Genomic DNA, 21,489 nt, shown 5'->3' with positions numbered 1-21,489 from the left:
AAGAATATACTTGAAGAGGTGCCCTTTTTCAAAGCACAAAGCCAGTTTTCAGCCCTGACTTTTTTCCAAAATTTTAAAAAAACTGTGGTAAAATATACACAGTGTTTGCCATCTTAACCATTTTTAAGTATACAGTTTGGTGGTATTCATACGGTGGACCCATCACAACCATCCATCTTGAGAACCCTTTTCATTTTGTAAAACTGAAACCATTCCCATTAAACAAGTCCCCATTCCCTTCTCCCAGATCCTGGTAACTGCCATTCTACTTCATGTCCCTATGATTTCTGACTACTCTAGGAACCTCATCTTAGTGGAGTCAAATAGTATTTGTCCTTTTGTGCCTGCTGATTTCACAGAGTATAATGTCCTCTGAATTTATCAATGTTGTAGCATGTGATACAATGTCTTTCCTTTTAAAAGGTTGAGTAATATTTACTATTGTATGGTTGGACATTTTCCTTATCCACTCATCTGTCATGGAGACTTGCATTGCTTCCACCTTTTGGCGACTGTAACTAAGATTGCTGTGAACATGGGTGTACAAACATCTCTTCCAGACCCTGCTTTCAATTCCTTTGTGTATTCACCCAGAAGTGAATTGCTAGGTCATAAAGTAATGGTGTTTAATTTTTTTACTGTTTTCTACAGTGGCTGCATCATTCTACACCCCGACCAGCAGTGCACGAGGGTTCCCTTTCTCCAAATGCTCGTCAACACTTGTTTTTTGTTGTTTTGATAGTAGCAATCCCAATGGGTGTGAGCCCTGACCTTTTTTAAACAGCAGTATTCAAATGGACACTAACAGGAAGCAGCTCTCCTCTGAAAAAGAATTCAAAAGTATCAGTGACATCTGGTAGAGTGAATTTTGTAAAAGGTGTGTCTCTGAGTACCACTTCAGCCATATTTCAGTTCCATTCTAATTAAACTTGAACTCCCGTTCTGAGTGCAGGAAATCCACATAATTTTTGGAAATCCTATTTTTCAGTTTTTATGTTCCTTTAAAGAAAAATAAGTTTGCTGACTCAGGTTACTCAGTCTTTCAAACAGGTTTCTATTGAGCATGTGATCCTTGTTGAGCACAGAAGAGATGCATGATGGAAACATCACAGGCTCTGCCTTTGAGGGACCTGGGCCTGAGTAGGAGAAAAGGAGTCACACAGGAGAGGGAGGAGATGGGGCCTCAGGAAGAGCCTGGTGCCAACAGACAGCCCAGGGGTGGGGACAAGGTCTCTCTGTGCTGGACACAGGCCCTTGTCACCAACCTCCTCAGGCCCTCTTGGCCCTACTTCCAACTCCCTTTTTGTTCTCAGGATTCCCAGCTCCTGACCTTCTCAGGCCGGGGGATTAGGGAAATTCTGCTTCTGTGCAAGGCCCTTGGGTCTATTGGTTCCTACCACCAGCTTTGGAGCCAAGCAGGCCTAGATCCAAAAGACATTCCTAGAAATAGCAAACAACCCTTTAGAGCAAGGCTTTCATACAAGCCAACAAATCCAGAGCCCACACTCCCAACTATCTCCTTTATCAAACTCACACACCAAGGCAAAGCTCCTCCTGCCCTAATTCATCCCAGAGCCACTTATCAATTAGAAATCACATTTCTACCCTGGAGCTTGCTGAAATTATTCAAACTATCTGACCCTAATTTTACTTAGTGTACCTGCCCTGCATTGCCCATTCCTTCCTGCAGAAACCCCAATAAAGGCTCTGGGCCACACTGTACCCTCCCTCTCTCCTGCCTCCTGACTTATGCTGGTGCTTCCCAGTGTGGCCCTTCATGTTGTGCCCTGCCTTCTAGAGAAACTGAGTATAATTATCTTCCTTCATGACAATCATTTCCAAGTCTGCATGTCTTACCATACCAGACTAAAACAAGCCCTAGGTATATTGTAGTATATCATGAGACTCCTGAGTGCCCAAGGATGGCCTGTGGAGAAGCTCTGTTCCAGTTTGTTGAAAGTATTATTGCTCTGGACTACCTACTAGGATACAGAAAAAGTCCTTAGAAACACGTCTTCTTGTAAGTGATTAAGGTAGACTTTTTCCCTAGTTACATTTATGATGTGGAATCCTATTCCCAGGCTGGAAATAGCTGGAAAGCAATCTGGGCTGGCTCAGAGAAGGGACACACTGACCATTCATAGTGTTTAGGCCTCTGGCTATGAACAGTTGGTTTGTTTGCTCATTGGGCCCAGGTTCAGTGAGGATTGTGGGACTGGGGCATGGAGGTCCTGGAATGGCCTGCAACGGATAGAAGAAATCCCCATCACTGCTGCCCCGCCCCCCCCCCCCCCCGCAGCACCCGCAGGGCCTTAGCACCCTGGTATCTGCACCCCCAACACCGCCCAGGTGTGGGGTGGGTGGGCACTCTGTACCAGGCTCTCGTGCTGGCTGAAACAGCTCTATCCTAAGGGTCTTTGCCTCCCCTTCTTGCTCTTTGAGTCATCTTGAGAATGACCCTACCCATCTACCTAGAACAGGCTAGCCTGGGGCCAGGACTCCCCCAGCTTTCGATGCTGCTGTGTGAAGACTCCAGTTGGAAGGCTCCCAGTAGGTAGGTGGGACCAGAAGTGTGCTCAGCGCACCCGGGTTTCTTTCTGGAAGCGCTTTGGTTGGGGATTAGTACCTGCAGGGCGGCTGGGAAGCAGCTTTGTTCCCTGTCCTTCCCAATTCTCTATTCACTCGTTTATTCATCATTTGCACAGATGCTCCCTGTGCGTAACCAGAGAGGATGTGGGACTGGTAGAGTTGAGTTAGGAGCGGCGGTGTTGCAGGCTGTGAGCGCTAGGACCGAGAGGCTCGGGAAAGGAGCTGATCTCGCCGGAGAACCCCGCAAGGCCCGCTTTTCCCTAGTACCTCCCCTCGGAGTCGGGGCGGGGGGCTGATTCAGTCCATCTCCTCCCGTAGGGTTTGCGCCAGACTTCACCGCGGCTGTCAGGGACCCCGATATTTGGGTCGTCGACGAGTCGAGTGCTAGGTCTCTTCTACCGAAAAAGTTCTGCGCATTCTCTGCCCCGCCCTTCCCGCCGCCGCCGGGGCGCATTCTTCCGCTTTAGGTGCCCTGCGCCGCCCGCCCAGCTTCAGCGGTGTCCGCGGCCTGGACCACGTGCCCCAACCACCCAGACAATACCTGCTGTCTCCACTCGGCTCCTCTGCCCTCCTCCCAAGCTAGCCGCTCCCCCGTGCCCACTCCGCCCGTGGTCGGGGCGTCTCCGTTGCCCGGTGCCTGGACCGTGCCCAGCGGGAGCTGCCTTCTGTAGAAAAGCCCGGGCACAGATCCGGTGCGGGGTCCAGCGTCCCCGAGGTGATAAGAGGTAGGCGGGGCCGGGCCCGGGCCACCTCAGGCTCTCCACCCGCTTCGCCAGGACCCCCTCCGCCCTTTGGCCTGCACTTCCGCCACCTTCCGCGGGCCCACCCCTCCCTTAACCCCAGCCCCGCCCCTCCCTTGACCCCAGCCCCGCCCCTTCCCCAGCGCCGGGGCGGGGCGGCTGGGAACCATCGAGACGGCCGAGCCTCCGAGCCGCCCAGAACGCCCGGAAGTCTGTGAGAAGAAGAGGGAGCTTGAGCCCGAGGCCCGTTTCCGGTTTTGTCCCGCGTTTCGAGGCTCGGGCGGCCCACGGGGAGGGTGAGTGGGCGCGTCCGGCGCGGACTCGGGTTGGGGCACCTTACGTGCTCATCGCCCTCGGACGCAGTGGCAACCGGCCGACCCCCGCGTCCTCCCGCCTCCGGCACTGCGGGCCCGGCGATCCCCTGCCTCCCCGCTGGGAAGCGCGGATGTCGCGAGCGGCTTGGGGAGGCCATGGGCGCCTGGCGTGGGAGGTGGTCGAACTGCGGCCGCCTTGGCCCGCGGAGGCAGGAGGCATTTGGGCGAGTCCTGCAGGCCCGGCGCGGGATTCACCCGCGGCCTCCCACGAGGTGTAGGCCTGCTCGAGAGGGGATCCCTGATTCTCCTTTCTGCATAACTACAGCTTCTCAAGTCGTCTTTTCCCCTCATTTACTGCCCGTGGGACAGTGGTAAAAAAAGGGCTGTGCCTAGGGTAGGGTGGGGTGTTTCCCTTCTCAGGGCCTGTCCGTTTCTACTGGGAACCTGGGATCCAGCGCTTCCAGATTCACTCTTGGCCCGTCGCAGGTGGGGGCCCACCCGATAGTGCTCACTACTGCCTGGGTCAGCTTCACTATGCCCACGGCCTGGAGCTTCCGCCCACAAGCCACTTTCTGAGCCAGAAGCTCCCATAGGAAGCCCACTTCTCATTCAGACTGCCTAGGGGAATGCCTGGGATTGGGGCCAAGTTTATGTAGATTGCTGGGGCGGGGGGGGGGGGATTCTGAATCCGTTCCTTTTCCTACTGTAATCCACTGTTCTGGCGTCATCCTCCAGTCACACCACCACTTCCCCTTGCTGCTTGTGAACAGCTCCATGGACTCATTCTGCCCATTCTGTTTTGCTTCAGTCCCTTTGCACATGCCTTCCCTGCTGCCTTTAGCGCCCTCCCTACCTCCATCCTCTTGGCCTAGTTAGCTCCCCTGGGAAGTGACTCATCATTAAACCAGAGTTTCCTAGTTTAAATGCTTTCAGAGTTTTCTTGCACTGGTCATGGTTGTGATGTTGTGTTTGTATCGTTAACCCTTTAGACTGTGCTTCATGATGGGAAAGTTCTCAAGCGTTGTGCACTGCTACATCCCCATTGCTTAGTCTAGCACTTACCACGTGTGGCAACCACCCCTTCTGTGTCTGGAGTGATTCCCACACACCACACACTCTGAAGGATGAAGCTTTGGTGGGGAGTGGGGGAAGATACTTAAGTGCTGTGGCTATGTTGGTTCCACCTTATGTCCTTGCTAATGAACATCTGGGGTTAAAGGTAAAGGATTGGAGAACACAGTACCCTCTCAATTAGCCAGGAAGTCAGGGCTAGGGGTCCTCCAGTACCCTGATCTCTGATCCTTTCACAACTGCCAACAGGTCTCATCCAGGACACATGGATGCCCACCCACCGAGCCTCATGGTAGGAGTCTGACTGCCTCCGTTCCCTCACTTGCTCTGTGAGGGCCCCTACCTTTTCTTCTGAGAACCCACCCTGCCCACTGGGCCTTGGCCTAGACCCTCCATTGGCCCAGACCCTCCATTGGCCCCTTGTGGCCATTCCCAAGCTCAGGCAAGCCCATCCTCTGCCCAGACTGGGGCCCATCTGAGGCTCTTGTGGGGGGAGGTTTGTAGGTCTGGCTCCTTCCCCCTCCTTCATACTGCCACTCCCCTTGATTTTAGAGCCAAAGGGGCTTGGTGACTGTCTTGCCCAGCCCTGTGGTACATGTGGCTGAGACGCACCATGAGGTGGAGCCAGGATGGGGCTGGCACCCAGGTTTCCCTGGGGTGCTGGTGTATGTTTTTTCAGGAGGCTGTGACGTTCGGTGATGTGGCCGTGCACTTCTCGAGGGAGGAGTGGCAGTGTCTGGACCCTGGCCAGAGGGCCCTCTACAAGGAAGTGATGCTGGAGAACCACAGCAGTGTGGCTGGACTAGGTGAGGCTGCATCTTGGGACCCCCCCCCCCCCCCCCCTGCATCATTGGTCAGCACCCACCTAGCCAGGCCCTTGTCAGGGCTGTGGTTATGGGGGCCGTGGGTCTTTGTGGGTCAAGAGCTGACCCTGGGAGGTGTTGTGGTGAGTTTTGTGCATTGTAAATAACTTTTCCCGTTCTCTTGTGTTTGTTAACTTTTTTAAAAAAAATTTTAATGCTTATTTTTGAGAAAGCGAGAGAATGCAAGCAGGGGAGGGGCAAAGAGAGAGGGAGACAGAATCTGAAGCAGGCTCCAGGCTCTGAGCTGTCAGAACAGAGCCCCACGTGGGGCTGAAACTCACGAACCATGAGATCATGACCTGAGCCGAAGTCAGGTACTTAACTGAATCGGGTGTCCCAGTGTTTGTTAACTTTGTGAGGTCAGATTTTAATGAATCAAATCCATTAGTTTTTGCCTTATGGGTTGTATCTTTGAAATTTTATTTAAAAGTTCTTTCCTCTCCAAGGTCATAGAGACAGTTTGTACGTTCGCCTGTGGACTTTATCTTTCTTGTTTAGATCTTGGCACCACATTTGTGTCTGGAGTTAGGTAGGAGTCTTGCTTTATTTTTGTTTATACACTGAGCCATTTCCTGGTATCACCGCCTAAGCAGCCCATTGTCTTCCGTTGATTTGTGGAGCCACCTTTTTTCATGTGTGTGACTGTGTTTCTGAGCTGGCCTCGTAGTGTGTCTTAAAGCCTGGTAGGACAACTTCCCCTTTTTATTCTTTCATAAAACTTTGCTTATCTACTCGTGGGTAATAAGGTAATTCTTTCATATAAGTTTATAGTAAGTGAGTTATTCAATACTTGGAACTGGAATTTTTATTGGGAGTGCTTTGAATTTCTAGAACTAACAAGAGAAGAACTGATCTCTTCCTCATTAACTGTTCCCACCCAAGACCATGGAATGTGTCTCCATTTATTCTCTGTAATTTATTAGAATTCTAGAAATTTAGGGGCGCCTGGGTGGCTCGGTCGGTTAAGCGTCCGACTTCATTTCAAGTCATGATCTCACGGTCCGTGAGTTCGAGCCCCGCGTCGGGCTCTGTGCTGACAGCTCAGAGCCTGGAGCCCGTTTCAGATTCTGTGTCTCCCTCTCTCTCTGCCCCTCCCCTGTTCATGCTCTGTCTCTGTCTCAAAAATAAATAAACGTTAAAAAAAATTAAAAAAAAAAAAAAAAGAATTCTAGAAATTTATTAGATTTTCTCCAGAGTGGGCTGGTCCCTTCTAAATGCTTTATTTTTGGTTGCTTTGTGAATGTATCTTTTTTTATGTTGCTATATCTTTAACTGAGTATAGCTGCTCTACAGAAATGCTTGTATTTGGTAACTTTGTTGAACTTCCTGCTGCTCTGGTGCTGTATTCTAGGAGGAGTCACCTGCAGCTGAACCAGTGGTGGTTTCCCCCTTGGTGCCCCCAGTGTCCTGGCCTTTAGCTGTGCCCAGAGCCACAGTGGTGTGTCAGACAGGACTTATGTGGATATGCCTGTTTTGTTCCTTATTTAATTTTTTTTATTTGAGAGAAAGTGAACGTGTGCAAGTCGGGAAGAGGGGTAGAGTGAGAGAGGGAGAGAACCTTAGGCAGGCACCATGCTCAACAAGGAGCCCTACTTGGGGCTCGAGCCCACAGCCCTGGGGTCATGACCTGAGCCAAAATCAAGAGTTGGTCTCTCAACCAGATGAACCACCCAGGCGCCCTTTGTTCCTCGTGTTAAAGGGAATACTTCAGGGCACCTGGGGGGCTCAGTCGGTTGAACGTGCAACTTCAGCTCAGGTCATGATCTCAACGGTTCGTGGGTTTGAGCCCCATGTCAAACTTTGTGCTTTGGATTCTTGATCTCTCTCTCTGCCCCTCCCCCACTTGTGTTCTCTCTCAAAAATAAACATAGAAAAAAATCTAAAAGGAAGATTTCTAGGGGCACCTGGCTTGGTCTGTGGAGCGTGCATCTCCTTCATCTTGGGATTGTGAGTTCCAGCCCACGTTGGGTGTGGAGATGACTTAAAAAATAAATTAAAAAATAACTAAATAAAAAGACCCCCCCCTTTTTAAAAAAAAAAAAAAGAATACATTTAATATCAGAAGTTGGCTAATCATAATCGTAAAATTCTTTTTCTGCATCAATTGAAGTGTTTGTATGATTTTTTCACCTTATTAGTCTAGTAAATTTTAGTAACGTGTTTTGTATTTCTGGAGTAAACTCTACTTAAATTATATTTTACATATAAATTTCAGTACTATTTTGGATTCAGCTAGACAGTATTATGTTTCAGAGTTTTGCTTCCCTGTTCATGAGCAAAATTGACTTTTAATATGTTTCTTTTTATTGTTTTTTGTTGTTTTGTTTTTTTTTTAATGTTTATTTTTTGAGAGAGAGAGAGACAGAGAGACAGAGCATGAGTGGGTGAGGGAAAGAGAGAGGGAGACACAGAATCTGAAGCAGGCTTCAAGCTGTCAGCACAGAGCCCAATGTAGGGCTTGAACCCACAGACTGTGAGATCATGATCTGACCTGAGGTTGGATGTTTAACTGACTCAGCCACCCAGGCACCCCTGGGGTTTTTTTTGTTTGTTTTTTGTTTGTTTGTTTGTTTTTGTGTTTTAATTTAAAAAAGGTTTAAAAATTTTTTTTTTTGAGGAAGAGAGAAAGAGAGTGTGAGCGGGGGAGAGGCAGAGAGAGAGGAAGACACAGAATCCGAAGCAGGCTCCAGGCTCTGAGCTGTCAACACAGAGCCCGACGCAGGGCTTGAACTCATGAACTGTGAGATGATGACCTGAGCTGAAGTCATTTGCTTAACTGAGCCATCCAGGTGCCCCTATATGTTTTCTTTTTGTGAATTTTCTATTTTTTTGGCAAATGGCCCTTGGCATATGCGTTTCATAAGATGACCTGGGCACATTTTGCTGTCTTTAATTTCTGGAAGAATTTATGTAGGTGGAATTACAGTGTTTGGTAAAACTCACCGGTAAAACTGTCTGGGCCTTGGGGCCTTGGGCCCTTGGGAAAGGAAGGTCTTGCGCTAGTGTTTTTTGCTTTTAGTTTTGTTTTTGTTTGTTTCTTTTTTTAATGTTTATTGATTTTTGAGAGACAAGGAAGGGGCAGAGAAAGAGGGAGACACAGAATGTGAAGAAGGCTCCAAGCTCTGAGCTGTCAGCACAGAGCCCGACGCGGGGCTCAAACTCACAAACCGTGAGATCATGACCTGAGCCATAGTCAGATGCCCAAGCGACTCAGCCACCCAGGCGCCCCTGGTTTTGTTTTTTAGTGAATAATATCTGTCAAGTTTGCAAGTTTCCTTTTGTGCTGATGTCCTTTTGTCATTTTTAGTTTTCCTGTAAAGTGATGTGTTCGTTTAGATTTCCAAGTTTTTTAGCATCTGTTTGTTCATAATACTCTTTATTTATTTTTTTTTATTTTTTTTTTATTATTATTATTTTTTTTAACGTTTTATTTATTTTTGAGACAGAGAGAGACAGAGCATGAACGGGGGAGGGGCAGAGAGAGAGGGAGACACAGAATCGGAAGCAGGCTCCAGGCTCTGAGCCATCAGCCCAGAGCCCGATGCGGGGCTCGAACTCACGGAACGCGAGATCGTGACCTAAGCTGAAGTCGGCTGCTTAACCGACTGAGCCACCCAGGCGCCCCTCATAATACTCTTTAATTTTTAGTCTGCATTGTGTGTGTAGTTATTTTCCTTATTTATTTTATTTTTTCACTGTGTTGACCTCAATCAATTTTGCCACAAGAGCGGTCGTATTCATTTTTTCAGAGAACCAGGTTTTGGTTTGGCTGATCTTTCTCTGGGGGTGGGGGATAGTGTTGTTGCCTTTGTTCTCTATTTCATTGAATCCCACCCCACCTTTATTATTTTCTTCCTTTTTATTTATTTGGGTTTGCTGTGCTGTTTTGTTCCTAACTTCTTGAGTTTAATGTTTATCTCATTTGCGTTTTACTATGCTCATTTCTATAATAAATGTATTTAAAATGTAAAATTTTGGGGCGCCTGGATGGCGCAGTCGGTTAAGCGTCCGACTTCAGCCAGGTCACGATCTCGCGGTCCGTGAGTTCGAGCCCCGCGTCAGGCTCTGGGCTGATGGCTCGGAGCCTGGAGCCTGTTTCCGATTCTGTGTCTCCCTCTCTCTCTGCCCCTCCCCCGTTCATGCTCTGTCTCTCTCTGTCCCAAAAATAAATAAAAAACGTTGAAAAAAAAAATTTTTTTTTTAAAATGTAAAATTTTATTTGCAAATACTGTTTCAGCTTCATCCCATGAGTTTTGTAGTAAATAGAGCTGCTACTTAGTAATTCATTATTTAGTTTTCAAGTAGTTGTTTGTTTTTAGTTTTTTAATGTTTATTTTTGAGAGTGTGTGTGTGGTGTGTGTGTGTGTGTGGTGTGTGTGTGGGGGGGGGAGGGGCAGAGAGAGAGAGAGAGAGAAAGAAACACAGAATCCGAAGCAGGGTCCAGGCTCCGAGCTGTCAGCTCAGAGCCCGATGTGGGGCTCGAACCCATGAACCGCGAGATGATGACCTGAGCCGAAGGGAGATGCTTAACTGACTGAGCCATCCAGGCGCCCCAAGTACCTAATAGCTTTGAGCTCCGTGCTGTCATAACCTTCACATCCAATTGTATTTTGGGTTGGGGCACAGTGTTGTATTGTCTTGTGGACATGACTCCCTTCACATTTGGCCTAGAGTTGTTTTCTTTGTACATTCCACATGTTCTTCGAGAGAGCACGTTTCCTGCTGAGCATGGAGTCCTATGTGCACCTGAGGCCTTTATCCTGCAGGGTCTCTCTGCTTGCCCTTCCCCACCCCCACAGCCGGAAACCTGGGGGAGGGAAACCCTGACCACAGGGCTCAGCACCCTCCGAATTAAAATCCATTCATTTGTCGGCTTACTTTTGTTGTTTCTGTCTTGCTTCTTGGCCACTCCTATCTCCTGGAATGTTCCTGCCCTCTGAACTGAGGGACAGGCCATCTCTGCTGAGGGAGGTGCTGGCAGTGCCTGGCTGCTTTCTCCTAAAGCTAGACCTGGCCTGTTCCTTGCAGATTCTTTGGTGATAGATCCCCTGAGGATCCTGGCCCTCGTGTGGAGGGGGATGGGCTGGGAGTCCAGGTATCTCTCATTGTCCAACTTGAGCTGGACAGAGAGGGCCACTGTGTCCAGACCCTCTCCCCCTGATGTTCCCTTTGGAAGCTCTGCTTGTGCTCCAACAGCCCCCTGCCTCTTAATTCCTGGAAACCAAGAGCATTGGGCCCTGGGATGTACCCTCAGCCATGCTGACATGGTCCCCTTCTCTGCCATCCCCACAGCAGGATTCCTGGTCTTCAAGCCTGAGCTGATCTCCCGGTTGGAGCAGGGGCAGGAGCCATGGGTCCTTGACCTGAAGGGAGTCGAGGGGAGAGAGGTGGCAAGGACCTCCCTTACAGGTGAGGCTTAGGCCTGTGGCAAAGAGGTTTCCAGGTAAAGGAGTGAGGAGATGTTCGGGGAACCCATGCCCAGCAAGGGTTGAGGGTGGGAAGCTGAAGGCAGACCCCAGGGACCAGCCAAGAGGGCATGCCGGGCTGCCTGGGGGCACCACGGGGCCACAGGTGGGCCCGTTGACAGAACTATCGCCTGGTCGTGGGGTTGTATTGGGAGAGACTGAACTACAGAAAAGCAGGGACATGAGACTCTTACGTGTTCTAGCAAAAACAGAGTTTGCTTTTCAGGCATAGGTTCAATTTCCAATTTTACTGATGTTCTTGTTAAGCAAAGTGCAAAGGTAATGATCCAAGGGAAGCACTAAGCTTGGCTCTGAGCAGCCTCTCAGGCAAACATCAGTCATCCCTGAGACAGTTGCCTCCCACCTGCCAGCAGCTCCTCCAGAACTGCTTGGGCTCCTGGGTGACCCCAGCCTCTCACATCAGGCTTCAGGGCTGTGTTGGGTCCTAGGGCTGCTGTACCAAAGCACCACAAACTTGAGGCTTAAAACCACAGAGGTTAATTGTCTCACAATTCTGGAAGCCACACGGCCAAAATCGAGGCATCAGCAGGTTCGTGTCCTGAGGTATGAGTGTACGGGCAGGAGTGTTGGGAACATTGACCCCAGCCCCCAGCCTCCTTGGCTCTATAATTGAAGGCCCTGCCTTCCTGCTTAGACCCCTTTTTGATCCTTCCTGGGAAGGAGGTAAAGCTGTAGGCTAGCCCAGTTAAAACCCAGCTCCTACTAAGTATTTCCAAGGTGGAGGAGAGATTTCAAAGAGGGTACCGTGGCGGAAAAGCTAGCTGGAGCTTTTCCATGGGTTTGTACGCAGCAAATGGTCTTTATGGTGATGAGGCAGCAGCAAAGAAAACCTCCCCACAATAAATGCAGACTTGTCACAAGCCTGAGACATAGGGCAAGAGTACGGCCTCACAGATGAAAACATGTGGAGCATGTCAGAAAAATGTAAGTACCCAGAGATGTTATCTGTGCCTGGCTAGTGCAGCAGGTAACTGAGGAGTGGCCCAGAGCGGCAGCAGGTTGCAGAGCCACACCCCTAACCCACCACCACAGCTACCTTTGTCCCCGGCACAAGAGACCTTAGTGCCTGTCAGCCTGCAGGGACAACATCTGTTGTCTGAGGGAAAACCACTTCCAGAAGGAGGCTCTGTTTTTTAACATGTGCTTGTATCCTCTCACAGGTTGTTCAGAGCTTACAGAGAAGGGCTTTCGAGTTCTGGGGTAGGATGAGAACTCTAGGCTTCAGTTATGAGTCCCCGAGGGGCCCCGTGGGCGGTGTCATGCATAGATACACACAGCGAGGCACTAGTTAAAACGGTGAGGATAGATTTTTCTTAATCCATAGTGATAAGTTGCGATGGAGAAAGTCCAGTGTGAGTGAACTCGGCTTCCATTTTTCACACATGATCAGAGCAGGCAGGGGGCGAGTGGGGTTCAGCTAGAGCCAGGAAGTGATGGATTACAAGAGCGGAAGGGAGTGGACCCTCTGACACCTACCTGGGCTTGCTGACCTCTGCTTGTGGCATCTGGGTCTTGCCCGCCCACAGAAGTTGGGAGACGACCTGTCCCTCAGGTGTGGCTGGAATAAACAGATCGTTCTGACAGCCTTGAGTTTTCTCAGGCACACACCTTAAGGAGGGCTAGGGTCATCCTAGGGAGGAAACCTTTAGCTGTAAGTAGCGACGTTAGTCTTTTGTCCTTACGGACCAAGGATGAGGCCTGGTCGAGAAAGGCTCAGAGGAGCCTGGCTGAGCTGGTCAAGAGAGGGTCTTTGTCAGAGAAGGTGTCACTAGTAAGTAGGGTCACGTAAAAATGGGCCGTGCTGGGTACAAGTGTGACGTGGGCCCAAAGAGGAGAGGGACCATGTGGCTAGCTGAGCCTGAGGGGAAGCCTGGTGCGTCAGGAGGCTTCTCATAGACTTGGTTGCAGAAAGCCAGATGGAGGCAGACTCCAGAGAGGAGTTGGGTAGGTTTGTGGCTGCTGAACCACGTGGATTATCTTTCTCCTTCCTGTGCAGCGGGAGGTTCTAGGCTCACAACTATGGACGTTTCCACTGTGCTCTTCCTTGGCGTCCACGGTGGCCTTTGTTTTCCAGCAGGAGGGAGAGGAGAGCAGTGCGTGTCCACTTTCTCATCTCCAGAGTGGAGGGAGGCCTGGGCAGAGGACTGAGTGAGCCAGCACCATATGGCCACTCCTGTCCTGTTGAAAGGTTGTGTGATTGTGCCCCAGAGGCCAGGTAGGAGATGCCCTGTGTCTTAAGAGCACAGAGAGGTTGAAGGGGCATGTGTTGGGGGAACAGAATTGGGTTCATTCCTGATTCTGTAATTAGCTGTGTGACTGGGGAACCACAAGCTCCTTCTCTGACTCACTACTGATCTCATTGGATTGTCACAAAGACTAATTGAGGAACGGCCAGGAACTAAGTGTTCCTTATGCCCAGAAGATGCTCAGTATGTGATGGCCTCTTCCTCACCCTAGGACTGACTGAGAACTTCAGATCACCGAGCTGGAGAGGGGACTGACATTAAGAGCCACCAGGAACCCTGGAACTGGGCCCCTGGAGGATATTTCTGTGGGGTGGAAATGGACTGGTTATAACAGTGGTTATTGCACTGGTTATGAAGTTGGTTGTGATGTTAGTTATGACCCTGGGTGTGATCACAGACACCAAGGAGGTGTGTGAGTTTAGCAAGGGTACTCTCTGGGACTGCCGAGTAGGAGAGGGGCTGACACTTATTTGGAGAGTCCAGAAGGAAGGCAGATGTCAGGAAGGCCTCGTGGGGGCCAGTCAGGGGTGAGTGGACTGACCAGAACCCCAAGGGAATGAGAAGGCAGTATAGGCCACCGGGTGTGGCCTTCTGGAAGCTGTGGGGCTGACGTACATGATCGGGTGTGTATCAGAGAAGGTGGCTTAGCAGCAGCTGGAGGAAGCCAAATTCAGGTCTGGGGTCCTGCTCAGTACTACCCCCCTTCAGGCTCACCCAGGGTGTGCCCCACGGCAGCTGTCCAGCCTCATCTTCCTCGGAACCTGTCCGTTAACTCCCCTCACCACACCTCTGGATCCAGGAGCCTCTGGCACCTCAAGCCCAACCTGCCTCTTGCCACACTTGCCAGGCTCTCCAGCCCAGAACTTCCTTATGGATTTTCACTCATACCGGTTCCCCACGGGACGAGCCTCTGCTGATGTGTCCCCCCCCCCCCCCCACAGGAACACACGGTAGTTGAACGCATGAAGTAAAAGTGTCAACGAAGCTAAATCTTGAGAACTGTCCAAGGCCCAACTTCTGGTAGTGTTTTTCCATGTGGGTGTATCCTTGCCTGATGCAGCCTCCGCCACTGCCCCTGGTCTTTGTCCTTTCTCTGAGCACAGGGGATGAGAACCATTTTATTTCCTGTTTATTTCAGATTCTGCAGTTGGGATGGCAAGTGAGCAGGCCTGTGAGGACGTGGATGCCCTAAAATCGGAACCCTGTGTGGCCATGGTCAGAAGCTCCCCACAAGGTTTTCCTCAGAGTTCTGGCTTTAGAGACACCGCTGATTCTGAGGTCTGGTCAGAGAGTAAGCCAAGCTCCCTCCTCCAGAAAAACTGCTTGAACACTGGCACTGTGGTTCCCAGGAAGACCTTCGCCAAGGAGGGTGCCCAGGGACGTGGCGAGCTGGAGGGCATTGGCGTACTGGGTTGTCACCCTGACAAAAGTAAGGGAGGTGCTGCAGAAGGGACATCCCGAAGATGTGACACGTGTGGCAGGAGTTTCAGATCGACTTCGGACATTGCTCTGCATCGGGAAATTAATACACCGAAGAAACCTAACAGATGTCCAGAGTGTAAAAAAAAATTACCTGATTGCTTGCAGGGGAAACCTCGAAGTAACTGCCGTGGAGAGAAGCCGTATGAATGTGAGGAATGTGGGAAAGTCTTCAGGTTGTGCTCGCAGCTTAATCAGCATCAGAGAATCCACACTGGAGAGAAGCCATTCAAATGCATTGAGTGTGGAAAAGCTTTTCGTCTGAGCTCAAAACTTATTCAGCATCAAAGAATTCATACTGGAGAGAAGCCTTACAGGTGTGAGGAGTGTGGAAAGGCCTTTGGTCAGAGCTCCAGCCTCATCCACCACCAGAGGGTCCACACGGGAGAGAGGCCCTATGGCTGTCGGGAGTGTGGGAAGGCCTTCAGCCAACAGTCTCAGCTGGTCAGACACCAGAGGACCCACACTGGAGAGAGGCCCTACCAGTGCCAGGAGTGTGGGAAGGCCTTCAGCCAGAGCTCAACCCTGGCTCAACACCAGCGGATGCATGCCGGGGAGAAGCCTCAACTTCCAAGAAGCCCAGGTAGTCCCAGCCATGTTGCCCATCAGAGAATTCACACTACAGAGAAACCGTTTAAGTGCGATGAGTGTGGGAAGGCCTTCAGGTGGGTGTCTCGCCTTAGTCAGCATCAGCTGACCCACACTGGAGAGAAGCCTTATAAATGCAACAAGTGTGCAAAAGCCTTTGGTTGTAGCTCACGGCTTATTCGCCACCAGAGAACTCACACTGGAGAAAAACCATTCAAGTGTGATGAGTGTGGGAAAGGCTTTGTCCAGGGCTCACACCTAATTCAGCACCAGAGAATTCACACTGGAGAGAAACCCTACGAGTGTAGTGACTGTGGAAAAGCCTTCAGCCAGAGTTCAAGTCTCATTTACCATCAGAGAATCCATAAGGGAGAGAAGCCCTACGAGTGTGTCGAATGTGGAAAGGCTTTCAGTATGAGCACACAGCTCACAATACATCAAAGGGTCCACACTGGGGAGAGACCCTATAAGTGTACTGAATGTGGGAAGGCCTTCAGTCAAAACTCAACCCTTTTCCAACACCAGATAATTCACGCAGGAGTGAAGCCGTATGGATGTAGTGAGTGTGGGAAAGCCTTCAGCCGGAGTTCCTATCTTATTGAGCACCAGAGGATCCACACTCGTGCCCAGTGGTATCATGAATATGGGAATACCCTGGAAGCTTCTACCCATGTGAGCCGTAGAAAAGTCAGCACTGTAAAGAAACTGCATAAATGTAACGAATGTGAGAAAATATTCAGGTGGCGCTCACATCTAATCATTCATCAGAGAATTCACACTGGAGAGAAACCTTACAAATGTAACGAATGTGGCAAAGCTTTTAATCGGAGCTCACGGCTTACTCAGCATCAGAAAATTCACATGGGATAGACCACCTGTCTTTATAAATGTGTATAAATGTGAATAAACCTGCAGCCTTAACCTTAACGTATTTTATATGGGATCATTTATACTGACAAGAATTTAGAAGGTGGGGATAGATTCAGAATTGCTCCCTTAAGAAAGAAAATGTCCAAATTCGTACAAAGTGGATATATCTTTGCTGCAACGTGTGACCTTATCCCGCGCAGCAAAGCCTGTGTCCCTCAAGCCAGGGCGCACATGTGTAGACTTTCGAGTTCACAGAAGAAAGACACCACATCCCGCGGATGAGGAAGTGTCATGGGAAAAGGCCCATGAGCCCTGCCAGACAAGTAGCTGAGAAGTTGCCCAGAGCGTCTTCCCTTAGCAGTTCCTTAGTCAGTTCCTCAGACTGGCTTCAGCAGTAAGGATGTGTTAGCTTGTGCTAGTGGAAGCCCAGAGGAAGCTGCCTTCTTCACCTGACTCCTTTTCCTCCAACTCCATCCCCATCAGAGCAACCCGGGGCTACAGCCAGAGGGCCTGGCACCAGCCTCTTCAGACAGGAGCTTGGATCAGTGCAGGCACTCCAGGAGTAGCACCTGCACCCAGGGACCTGCTCTGTGACTCTGGATGTCACTGTTCTCCGTGAAATCCAGAGTCTGCCTGCTTATCTGAGCATCGTTACAGGGTGACCATAAGAATTGAATGTGGGAGAGCTCCCTGCTCCCACACTGAGACCCCGAGCCAGCATCTCTAGCGGGACCCAGGGCAGACCTGGCCTCAGCACTGCAGAAACCGCTCATGTGAGCCCAGCGGAGCTACCCGGAGGCCAGGCTGCTTACCAGACTCCCCAGAACCGCTCCTGCCACACAAACTGCCAGAACCAGGAGGGTCTGCAAGCTGCATGTGAGCCCATTGCCTTTTCCCGGATGCTGGTGGAGGTGGAGACAGACTGCTGACCCGCAGAATGAGGCTAACAGTGTTGATGGTGGCCCCGCCCTCAGGGTCCTGGCCCTGCCAACTGTGAAAAAGTTCCAGGGGACCAGAAGTCTTAGACTGGCTACTACCCACGACCACTCACTCGAGACCTGCCGATCTTTGGTGTCATTGACAGTTATCGGAGGGGTGAAATTTGGGCCAGGGACCCCTCCCCCTTGTCCCAATGGAGAGGCCCATTTCTCCCACATACAGAAAGGTAACCCAGAGGGACACAGGTCAGTCACTTCAGGATTTATTGCAACACTTGATTTGGGTCACCATCACCTGGTATGGTTAAGCCTGTGGGTAGGTCCTTGAGACACAGCCTCAATGGCCATGTGTGGTATGGCCCAACAGCAGGTTCTGGATTTGTATTAGGTGAAAATCAGGCTGGCTGATCCCTGTGTTTGCATTGGGAATTCCCCAACTTTCTGGCATTAGGAACAGCAGAGTTCAGGATGGTCAAGTCTGTGTGTTTGTGTTTCTAATACATGGACAGGGGTCTCGGCCCCACAGCAGGTCAGCCCAGTTGCCACCCACTGCTGCTCAGCCAGGCACAACGCGTGATATGTTCTTAGGCCACAGTGCTAGTCCTAGGAGTGAAGATTGTCCCCCTGGCCTGTACCTGCCCCTTTGGAAGTGGTGTTCCCAGCCCAGGTGTCAGGACGCCATGAAATCATTGTGCCCATTTCAGTGGCTGTAACCGCCTCTCCACCTGTACCTACTGCACCCAGAAGTGTGTCCAAAAGGGTCATTGCCAGAGGACCAGGGACTTTTCGTGGGCCCACGTCCCTTAGGAAGGCAGTTTGGTCACTGAATGTGCCATTCCCAGAAAGGAAACCCGTCTCTGCCACTTCTGGGTAATGATGGGACAGAGGGGTGGAAAGTTACATGAACTCTTCCAGATTCCAGCCTGAGCGTGGTGCTTTCTGTCTTCTAACAGCAACCACAGGCCAGTCGAAAAGGGCCAGAGGATTCAACCTAAGTCTTCTTCACCTGGATTCTCTTCTTTGGATTGATACGGTTCTAGATCAGGAGCTGACAGATTATAGCGTATGGGCAAAATGCAGTTTGCTGTCTGTTTATGCAGCCTGTGAAAATATGTACGATGCCATTAGACTGGGTGACTATCTTGCCTTGGGAACTACACAAGCAGATCAAAAGCTAAGCCAGAGTCCATTCCTGTAAATGCACTCCTATCTGAGAAAATGAAATTTAAGAACACCTAATCACAGTCAACTAGATTTGCCCAAATAAGGCACCTGCTTAAGCCATAACCAGTCAAACAGTTTCCCAGTTTTGCTCCTGCGTCTATAAACACCTCTCCCTTTTCTCCTGCCAGCACAGCACTCCTGATTTTTCAGTGTGGTCCTGCCTGGCTCCAGGCAGTGTTTGTTCAAATATAAACTCTTCAAAAATTTAATGTACCTCAGTTTACCCCTTAAAAGGCCTAAAAGCTAAGAAGGGTTCTTACATTTTTAAATGGGAAAAATGACTATTTTATGACGTTTGAAAAGTATGTTGAAATCACATTTCAGTGTGACCAAATAAAGTTTATTGGAACAGAGCTGGCCCTTTTGTGTGCAGGCTGGCTCTGCCCACTCTTGTATTCAAGGGCCAAGTTCACACTTGCTGGTCTCGCCTTGTTAACTTGGGTAAAATCTTCATGCCCTCCAACCTTTGAGGAATTACTTTTCCTCTCAACTCTTAGTGCGGTTTGTTCATATAAATGTCCCAATACAACCAGGAATTCAATAGAAACCACTCTAGAGTTTACATTCCAGTCTAGAGCCTCCCCTGCACAAGTGTAGGGTGAGGAGTCCTTAGGTGCATCCACGTGAGACATGTGACACTGGCCTGCCCGGCAAGACTTTGTGAAATCAAGCTGCCTCAGCACCTAAAATGCCTGGAGCCCATGAAGAGCATCTGTGTGTGTCCTGTGAGCTGGTGGCCCTTTGGCAGAGGGGGTGGAGGAGGGCCACCGGTGGGATAGTGCAAGGTTTTGGGCATTCTGTTCTACTTTAAAAGGTATTTTCCAACATGGGCTTCAGTAGATGTAACAGTGAACGTTTTTAAGAATACCCAGAACTCTATTTCAGAGTAGATATTAAAATACATAGGATTTTTTTTTTTTTTTGAAGCAGTAAGCCCATAATTTTGACTCGAAACTACTTTTTACTCAATCAGGCTAAGCTTTGATTCATGACATTGGATTGGAACCACCAAGCTTCCTGGAAGCTTCACAAAGGTGTGGGGGGTGCAGAGCCCAGGTGAGTTTACACAGTGTGCGTGGCGTGCACTCAGAACCTAGGAAATTTTTGTCGCACGAATGAATGCTGCGTTTGGGGAGCTTTGAGGTTGGGATGTTAGACACTGTCAGAAGAGGAAATGCACGAGCATCAAGAGTTTCCAAGAGGGACACCTGGCCGGCTCAGTCAGTGGAGCATGCAGCTCTTGATGTCGGGGTCGTGATTCAAGCCCCATGCATGTTGAGTGTAGAGATTATTTTTGAAAACTCTTTTCACAGAGATCTAAATAAGATCAAGAAAATGGAAAAGGGAAATTTTTCCAAGTACAAGTGTCCATTCTCTGTACAAGACCTTGTGCAGGCTGGAGACAAAGGTGGACCTCAAGGCCTGTGAGTGGTAAGGACTGACTACAGATGAGGGTAGACAGTTGCTCTGTAGCCTAGGGGAGTCCTTTGGGCACACAGGATCCACCCACCCCAGCCTGGCTGGGTTGAGGGCGGTATGGCAGAGCCACCTGCCACCTGGTTTTGCATGTCCCCAGAGACTGACAATGGTTTTTAATGCTTGAAAATAAGATGATTTTGTGACCTATGAAATTAAAATTTCAGTGCCAGTAAGAAAGTAATTGTGCCCGTTCATTTACGTAGCGTCTGGCCGCTTGCAAGCAACATTGGCAGAGCCGACAACCCTTGTGACCTGCAAAGCTGAAATATTCCCTTGCAGCCGTCCCCTGCTGCAGCAGCTCTGCGGAGCAGCAGTGGGAAACGGAGGGAAGGCCACCTTGCAGGTGCTGTGGGAGGGACAGCGTGGTTAGGGCTGCCTTGTCCAGCCCACCGTGGATGGAGAACAATGCTCTGACCCCACTGTTACTGACTGAAAGACAAAAAGCACAGACTGTCTCTTCTGGTAAACGGCTGGTGAGTGGGCAGAACATTACACCCCCACGTGTCTGGAGCCCAGCAGGAGCGGATCGCATGTGACCAGGTGCTCTGCCTGCAAGGGGCTGAGGGCCCTCCCAGAGTCTGCTGACTCTCACAGCGGACACACCAATGCACCAAACTGCCAAGCAATCCCGGTCGGTCCGCTGCACAAGGATGGGGTAGGGAGTGGTCTCTGCAACCCACAGGCGGAGCAAGGGTGTGCAGATCTGGGCACTTGCCCACTATCTGACTCCTGTAACTCTGAGCCTCCATCGGCCTATCTGTGAGTGGAAGTGTCCTCTACCTGCAAGAACTGCTGAGAGGCTTGAGGGGCTCCAAGTGAGAGCTCTGTCCTCCCTGCGAGGGCCTCTTGGGAAGGGGCTGTGTGTGTTTCTCATAGATGCCGACAGTAGGGTGGCCTGGGAAGTGCTTCTCTCTGCTCAGGTGTATTATTGAGGATCATGGGGGCCCAGCCAAGTGGCCCTTCGGTGGCACTACAGCGTGGAGCTTCCTGCTGGGGGATAAAAGCCTGGCTCAGATCCTAGGGCTCCATTCCTGGTTGCACCTACCAAATTCCAAGAATCCTGCACAGCAGAAGCCCCTGAATCTCCATGGCTTTCAGCCCTAAACGTGTGTCCTCCTGGGGCCAATAGCCACTCAAGGCACGTGAGCCAGCAGGGAGAGCCTCTTGAAGCCCCCCCCGGCTGAATCTCCTTACCCCTCCCAGTCACTTGCCCAGTCAGTAGACCAGGGACACTGGCACAGGGAAGCCCCATCCAGGTGGGGAGGGAAGGTGGACAGCACCCCCACCAGCTGTTTGACATCGGGCAACTCTCTGACCTCTAAGCGTTATCACCTGTGAAGCGGGGGAACGTCACACTTGTGAGTTAAAGTTGTACCTAGACTGCTCAGCACCTGTTGGTTACACCTGTAATTTCTTTGTGCATCACCAGGGACTGGCCCGTGAAGGTTGAGGAGGCTGTGCTTTGGCAATAATATCAAGGGCTTTAAAATGTTCTGCCTCATCTGTTCCCACTTCTAAACAGTTTCAATATAAAATGGTTTTACCACTAATGTCACTGTGATTTTTTTTTTAAATTTTCTGAATGTTTATTTTTGTAGGAGA

General features: G+C 50.2%; 1 protein-coding gene across 10 annotated transcripts; it reads left to right on the top strand.

The window, feature by feature from the left end:
- Positions 1–2,902: 2,902 nt before the first annotated feature.
- On the top strand, positions 2,903–21,437 carry ZNF7 (zinc finger protein 7). Of its 10 annotated transcripts, none has more exons than XM_042973451.1 (5): positions 2,930–3,314; positions 4,964–5,006; positions 5,361–5,520; positions 10,870–10,986; positions 14,448–21,437. In XM_042973451.1, exons 2-5 carry the CDS (start codon positions 4,980–4,982, stop codon positions 16,244–16,246), a joined length of 2,103 nt encoding a protein of 700 aa, XP_042829385.1. In that variant the 5' UTR covers positions 2,930–3,314; positions 4,964–4,979; the 3' UTR covers positions 16,247–21,437. The 10 variants fall into 10 exon arrangements, 8 of the variants coding, with proteins under 8 accessions (XP_042829381.1, XP_042829385.1, XP_042829384.1 ...); XR_006213144.1 differs by lacking the exon at positions 2,930–3,314 and adding an exon at positions 3,535–3,625 and having other exon boundaries at positions 4,964–5,520; positions 14,448–17,430; positions 19,382–21,437; XR_006213143.1 differs by lacking the exon at positions 2,930–3,314 and adding an exon at positions 3,535–3,625 and having other exon boundaries at positions 4,964–5,520; positions 14,448–17,430; positions 18,138–21,437.
- Positions 21,438–21,489: the final 52 nt, after the last annotated feature.

This window comes from Panthera tigris, chromosome F2 (genome assembly GCF_018350195.1).
Source record: "Panthera tigris isolate Pti1 chromosome F2, P.tigris_Pti1_mat1.1, whole genome shotgun sequence".
Taxonomy (NCBI): domain Eukaryota; kingdom Metazoa; phylum Chordata; class Mammalia; order Carnivora; family Felidae; genus Panthera; species Panthera tigris.
This window is presented reverse-complemented; position numbering and strand designations above follow the sequence as displayed.

Bases quoted from the DNA above. Each gene is read 5' to 3' on its own strand.
- ZNF7 (XM_042973447.1), top strand. From the start codon at position 5,310: ATGTGGCTGAGACGCACCATGAGGTGGAGCCAGGATGGGGCTGGCACC. The intron at 5,521-10,869 runs GTGAGGCTGCAT...CCATCCCCACAG, and splicing joins CAGCAGTGTGGCTGGACTAG to CAGGATTCCTGGTCTTCAAG. The intron at 10,987-14,447 runs GTGAGGCTTAGG...TGTTTATTTCAG, and splicing joins GGCAAGGACCTCCCTTACAG to ATTCTGCAGTTGGGATGGCA.